The sequence below is a fragment of the Arachis hypogaea genome, chromosome 5, assembly GCF_003086295.3.
Source record: "Arachis hypogaea cultivar Tifrunner chromosome 5, arahy.Tifrunner.gnm2.J5K5, whole genome shotgun sequence".
Taxonomy (NCBI): domain Eukaryota; kingdom Viridiplantae; phylum Streptophyta; class Magnoliopsida; order Fabales; family Fabaceae; genus Arachis; species Arachis hypogaea.
The window spans coordinates 23597013-23603718 of NC_092040.1; the positions used below are offsets into that span (position 1 = coordinate 23597013).

The 6706-nt window shown below is 30.9% G+C and overlaps 1 protein-coding gene across 30 annotated transcripts; it reads right to left on the reverse strand.

The window, feature by feature from the left end:
* Positions 1-522: 522 nt before the first annotated feature.
* Positions 523-6239, reverse strand: LOC112800958 (subtilisin-like protease SBT3.6). 30 transcript variants are annotated; one of them, XM_072236890.1, is made up of 14 exons: positions 5949-6239; positions 5783-5859; positions 5181-5237; positions 4901-5016; positions 4378-4469; positions 4165-4262; positions 3925-4080; positions 3714-3835; positions 3341-3404; positions 2923-3037; positions 2710-2827; positions 2453-2506; positions 1110-1184; positions 523-829 (listed from the first exon to the last, which is right to left on the reverse strand). In XM_072236890.1, the coding sequence occupies exons 8-13, from the start codon at positions 3803-3805 to the stop codon at positions 1112-1114; spliced, it is 516 nt and encodes a 171-aa protein (XP_072092991.1). In that variant the 5' UTR covers positions 3806-3835; positions 3925-4080; positions 4165-4262; positions 4378-4469; positions 4901-5016; positions 5181-5237; positions 5783-5859; positions 5949-6239; the 3' UTR covers positions 523-829; positions 1110-1111. The 30 variants fall into 30 exon arrangements, 29 of the variants coding, with proteins under 29 accessions (XP_072092991.1, XP_072092989.1, XP_072092987.1 ...); XM_072236888.1 differs by having other exon boundaries at positions 4165-4229; positions 4413-4469; positions 4901-5080; XM_072236886.1 differs by having other exon boundaries at positions 4165-4246; positions 4413-4469; positions 4901-5080.
* Between the last annotated feature and the right edge of the window lie 467 nt (positions 6240-6706).

Below are 6706 nucleotides of genomic sequence, written 5' to 3' on the forward strand. Positions count from 1 at the left end.
CCAAATATAATTAATAGATAAAAAAATCTTTTTGCATGAGATATCCAAACATAAAATTACTTTTACTTCTCTATAAAATCTTTTTAAAAAAGATAACTCGAAAAAAAATCTTTCTTTAGAATTCACCCAAACAAGCCCGACCACATATATTTACCATACATAATTTATAAAAAATATTTGAAAATTTAACATGTTGTTTTTTTAAATATCATACACATTTAAATTGATATAGTATATCCGAAGTAAAATGAGTAGAATTTACTTTTTTATAATCAAAAAATTCAACAAATCAAGATAGAAACAAATGAAATAATAAAAAAAAAAACAAAAGATACATAAAATTATCCTTGTCATTTTTGATATTTTCATCAACAACAAAAGAGTCTATATAATTTTATTTTTTAAAGTTCAAAAATAATCTATCAATAATTATCACAACACCTATTATTTTATTTTTCAATATCCGTTTATTTTTTTCCAAACAAATATTTTAAATTATCGCAAAAAATTTCAACAACCAGCTCTCAAAATGTTGTTATATTGTGCTTGGAACAAATCATAACCTACCAGAATTTATCAATTAAGTTCATTACACTTGCAAAAACAAAACTCATAGTCAAAAAATAAGTGAGAATAAATTTATTTTTTTATATAAGACACAGGTATTGTCCCTTAGACCAATAATTTTTAGTCGACTTAGCCTCTCCTTAGTATTCATCCTGCCAACCAAGACAAACTATGCAAATAACTCAACTCTTAGCGAGACCAAATCTCTCCAAATCGCTTTAGTGAAGTTGATGCTTGATATGTCCTCTGGTAGCATTTTTGTCTGTAAAATATGCACAAATGAGTTAGTAATAAATACATATTCTTTATCAAACTTTCATACAACTCTATCTTCTCTGTCTATTATTAATTTAACAGACCTTAGCATACCATGAAGATGATTTAGTAGTTTAAGTTATCATTGGTTTAACTCTCGTCTTCATTAAAAGTTATAAATATTCTCTAACCCATTCCAAAACCCACAATCTCTTATGACAAATTCTTTTTAGTTTGAATCTGAAAAAAAAACTTTTTGAAAAGACAAACTATGCAAATAACTCAACTCTTAGCGAGACCAAATCTCTCCAAATCGCTTTAGTGAAGTTGATGCTTGATATGTCCTCTGGTAGCATTTTTGTCTGTAAAATATGCACAAATGAGTTAGTAATAAATACATATTCTTTATCAAACTTTCATACAACTCTATCTTCTCTGTCTATTATTAATTTAACAGACCTTAGCATACCATGAAGATGATTTAGTAGTTTAAGTTATCATTGGTTTAACTCTCGTCTTCATTAAAAGTTATAAATATTCTCTAACCCATTCCAAAACCCACAATCTCTTATGACAAATTCTTTTTAGTTTGAATCTGAAAAAAAAACTTTTTGAAAAACTATCTTTTTGAAAAAAAGTCATTTCATTTTTGTCATCTTCTTTACTCCACGAAAATATTCTTTGCAGTGAGATCAACTTCTCAGCAATCGTTTTTGACGTCTTATACAAGTCAAAGTATACATATATCAATAAGCTATTCATAACTAATTTGATGAAGACTAACTTATCAGTTTTATTGAAAGCCTTCACTCACTACAAGAAACATCTTTAAAATCGACAGCCAAATCGACGGCTAAGCCATTGATAATATTAAAATTCAATGAAAAAATGGATGGCAGAGGTGGTCGCTATTAAGCTTGTCGATTTTTTAAATTTCTAATAAAATCGATGGTGTTTTTGTCTATAATATAAGTTTGGGGATTTTACATTATTACTAAAATCGACAACATTGCCGTCGATATTATTATATAGAATCGACGCCATGTCTGTCGATATTTGATTCAATAAAATTGACAATATTTTTGTCTATAATATTATTAATAAAATCGACAACGTTGCCGTCGATATTTGATTCAATAAAATCGACACAGTTGCCGTCGATTTAATTATTTAGATACTGACAATTTCTTCATCTATATTTTGTGTTTTTGTCTATTTTAATTTTAAAAAGCGATGGTTTTACCGTCGATTTTAATAGTTATATGTTTTAATTACTTTTTCTATTTGAAAAATAATAAACAATTAATGCAAATAAACTTTTAAATATAGAAATAAAATTTATACAGAATATTAGATAACAAGACAAATAAACTTGTAAATATAAAAATAAAATTTATACTAAATATTATATAACAAGTTTACAAACTTATCAAAATAATAAATAATCCTCTAACATAAAGACTCAAGACAAGATAAATTACTGTGTTTCTTCATATCTCACATACATTGCAACAGCTCCTAGTTTCTCATTTAAATAATGCCTATGTTTTAGAAAAGTCTGAAACACATGATCAATTACTGTGATCAGCTGCATGCATTCTCAATAATATAAGCTATGATTTGGACATACCCTAGAAAATAGGCTCTACTGACCACTCGATAATGCATGATCTGCCAAAAGCTTCTGAAGGACAACACCCAAACTATGTAAAGCACTCTTAGTATTCAATTTCCCATTCATTGTATAGTAACATAAAAGGAATAATATTTCATTATTATTTTTTCAAATTGTTCCAAATTGGTACTACTACTCTTTTCTAGGTATTGCACATAAAGCATAAGACTAAATCCATATTAAATGAAAGTGAATTGATATGAAGAACTTACCCTAGTACATCATTTTCATTTCCAGAGTTAATTGTAGTTTCTTTCAGTTCATCCAGTAATGGCAGAATTCGATCTTGAATCGACTCAACCTTATCAGTTCTTGGAGAATCAGCATTTTCTGCATCAAATACATGATTTGATGATCCTATTGAAATCAAGAATATCATAAGAATTTAGGAACTTAATTGAAACATGTCATCAATTAATGATTACCATCGAGAAGGAGTGGAAGGTGTTGATGGTAATGAGGAGGATGTTCTTGAGCTTGTCCTTGGGCGTTGGTGCCAAAGTGAGGTTCCAAGAGGATGATTCTCCGGTAGAGCCGCCTCTTCGTGGCCATGGCCGTGTTGATTCAGAGCAGCCACAGTAATATTATTAAAAGACTTGTCAGCTTTCACTCTATGGTTAATTAGATAATATATGAGATTTATTTATATATGAGATTATATTAAATTTTTTAAAAATAAGTCTAGTAAGACAACAATTGTGTTAGAAACTGTTTTCAAGAATACACCTAATTTTAAATTTTGAAAGTTAATAGTATAAGATTTAGAATTTAAGGACATGATTTTTCTATTTAATAGGATAAAATAAAGGATTTGCACTTTTAAAGAATATAAAAATAGCATACCAATTCTTCTTCCTTGTTGGCTGAAGAAATTCCAAGTTTCCAAATGATGAGGCTTCTCAAATCACTGTTGTATACAATATTAGGCTATTTGCTACTAGTCACACCAAAAAATAGGTTAAAAACAAAGTTAATAACTTTACACGCCACAATGAAGAATTTGTCAATTTCTCAAATTTACCATCAATTTTTGTTTTGAAAATAAAAAAAAGTAAATGAATTAGGAGGGGGTATCTCACAACTAATTTTTGTTTTAATCTCACACCTTGGAGCACAAAGATTAATCTAATAGAATAAAACATACAAATGGCAAAAAAATGCATATAAAAAATGCATTTAGAACCAGAAACAATGTCAAAAAAGTTTGGTGTATTACAGAATAAAGAGTACTAAAGTTTTTGGAACTGAATTGCTCTTCCACTTCACAAACTCCTTTCCACCTTGATGGGATTTTTCCCATCGCTTCATCGTTAAAACTCAGAGACTCTGGCCAAATTCCTTCAAAGAGAAGTCACTAATTTTTTGTTACATTGCCATTTTTCAGCGCTTACTTAGCTATGTGTAAGAGGGGGAAAAGAAAGCACTACCTGTGTCGAAGACATCTATTATGGTTCCTTCACCTAAGTTGATCTCATTGGAAACAGTGTTTGAAGATGAATGATGGATACCAAGGAAATTCCAACTTCTTGTTGTGTGAAGTTTGTGTATCCGATTCGGAATGACAAAAATTACCCCGGAAAATTCTGTAATACATAGTATAAATGTAGCTTTTAAAATGTGCTTAAACGGTTAAAAAATAATAAGATTAATTGGTTCAAAGATCATACTTGCTACTTCTTCTGCTTGAGATTTTGTTAACCTTGCAGCAAATCCTGAAAATCCATGCTTATTGCTGCAAAGAATTGAATTCTTTGCAGCTTCTTTGCTTTAGAACAGAACGTGGACACTTGATATATTATTTTCTTGAATCTCAATGCATTATTACAATACCAGCTCCATTTGAAACTAACGGATATATGAAAAGTACTACAAAGCCATACCTTCCTAGAAGTGAAGATAATATTTTGTGGCGAACCTTTTTAGTAGTGTCTGGATTATCATATATCTTATCTCCCATATATACAATATGCACCTGAAATCATTCATTTAATAATTGATGATGCTTAAGTATCTCATAATAATACTACTAAATATAATCATAGAAAGTTGAGTTACACTCACAGAGGTTGTGGTCTCAACAAGTATCTGAGAGAGGAATAAAAAATTTTGCAATAAAAGAATAGCTGAAAATACAAGCCATTGGTCTATTCTATTCCATCTCATGTTCCTTGCATTAGTAGTACTCATTATCCTAGTAGAGAGAGCTTCAAAGGCTTTTCAAATTCTTGTAACATACTAAATCTTTTAAACGAAATTCTCTTATAGCTGCCTTATCAATTATCAGCACCTATGATGTGATGATTACTTTTTTGAAAACAAGAAAAAGTGGGGAATCATTTTTCTTTTGTCCATTGCACTTTTGAGTTTTATGTTCAGTCAAAGAAAAAAAGTACACATAAGTACCTTTACGACTAGAATGTATTTGAGGAAAATACATTTTTGTTGCAAATATCCTCCACTGCTTCTGTGATAGCAAGGGAAACCACATACTGCACCAACGGAACTATTCACCCATCCTCCTTTGCAGATTAAAGGAAAACAGGAGATAACTTAATGGAGACTCCTAGACATTCTATGAGTGACCTGAGAGTAAGCGCTCAGATCAATCTTGGCGCAATATATAACATTTATGATCAAATAGAACAAAGAATCACAAAAACTCAAACATTGTATCAAACCTCACCCCTTGGTCTGAACATCAGCAAGACAAACTGAACCAATAGGAAGCTCACAAAAGTTGCTACACAAAAATTGTACAATATTTAGGATGATACAATGATATTGCACAATAATGAGAATGGAAATCAGCAAGTAAAAAACAAGATAGAAATTTGATAAAAATAAGGTTAAGAGTTTAGACACAAACAAAGTATAGAAATTCAGATATATCACATTTTTTTCACCTGATCCTTCAAAGTCTAAGCAAAGCATAGTCTATGAAACACACAGTACAAAAATGCAACCGAAGTGATTGCTCAGTAGATACGTACTGCAAAATTACATCATGTGTAGAAGCTAACCGCGGCAACCAAACAAGAAGCATGCCAAATGTATCGGTGCAAAGAGATTCCACATTAATAAAAGACAAGCTAGATTCCACATTAATGAAAGCAAAATAAACAAACGCAATTAGGTTTACCAAACTAGTTAAGCTGAAGTAATGTGATCAATTGATTATGCTAATTAGGTTTAACAAAAGCAAATTTAGAATTTCATGATGAAGATAGTAGATACAAAAATTGCAAAAAAAATATAATAATCAAAGAGAGACAGAGAGGAACTTACAAGAAGCTGCGATAGCAACGTGCTCTGGCTACGGGCTCACAGCGACAGTGATCGACAAAGACGTTGCAACGAAGAATCTATGGAAAAAGAAGAACTTACATGCATATTCACAAATAGCAATGAGAGAGAGAGAGAGAGAGAGAGAGAGAGAGAGAGAGAGAGTTACACGAAGAGGATGGCGCGGCAGCGGGTTCGGCAGAAGAAGAAGAAGAAGAAGAAGAAGAAGCGGGTTCGGCGGAAGAAGAAGAAGAAGAAGAAGAAGAAGAAGGCAGCTCTGCTCTTTGCCTCTCTCTGTGACTGTGACTCCGTCTCTGGTCTCTACTCTCGGACGTTGGAGGAGAAGAAGCCTCACCTGAACCCTAATTGTCTGAAGGATTGGGGTTAAATTTTGGGAAGATGAGTGAAACAACGGACGCGAGAAGCAAACACGGGAGTGGTGTTCTTTTGGATAAAAATCGACGGTTATTTCGTCAATTTTAGTTAAAATAAAAATCAACACTTTAGCTGACGCCAAAAGTCGTCGATATTTTAATTATTAAAATCGACAACCAGCCTGTCAATTTTAAAAGAAAAAAATTTTTAACTAATGTTTCATCAATAATGTAACAATAGTAGTAAGAGGTTAAAAGGTTGCTAAAATAATAAACGACATCGTCGTCGATTTTAATATTTTATTTTAAATTATCTCTTTTTTATTTTATCACTGGCAAACTGTCAAAAAATATCGACAAAAAATTTAACCGTCGATTTTTGGCGTCGATAATTACACTATTTTTTGTAATGGCTTTCTATCAACTAAATTTTTTCTCAACCTTGATTATTATTATCTATTATCAAGTCTTAACCAATATTAAATTTGCTTCTAATAGCATAATCTCTTTGTATTTTAATAGACTAAACATATTTGCACCCACTACTACTTAC

Coding starts and splice junctions, on each gene's coding strand:
- LOC112800958 (XM_072236867.1), bottom strand. Junction 4,470..4,900: donor AATACATTCTAGTCGTAAAG/GTACTTATGTGT, acceptor GAATGATTTCAG/GTGCATATTGTATATATGGG. Junction 3,836..3,924: donor AATAGATGTCTTCGACACAG/GTAGTGCTTTCT, acceptor TTCTCTTTGAAG/GAATTTGGCCAGAGTCTCTG.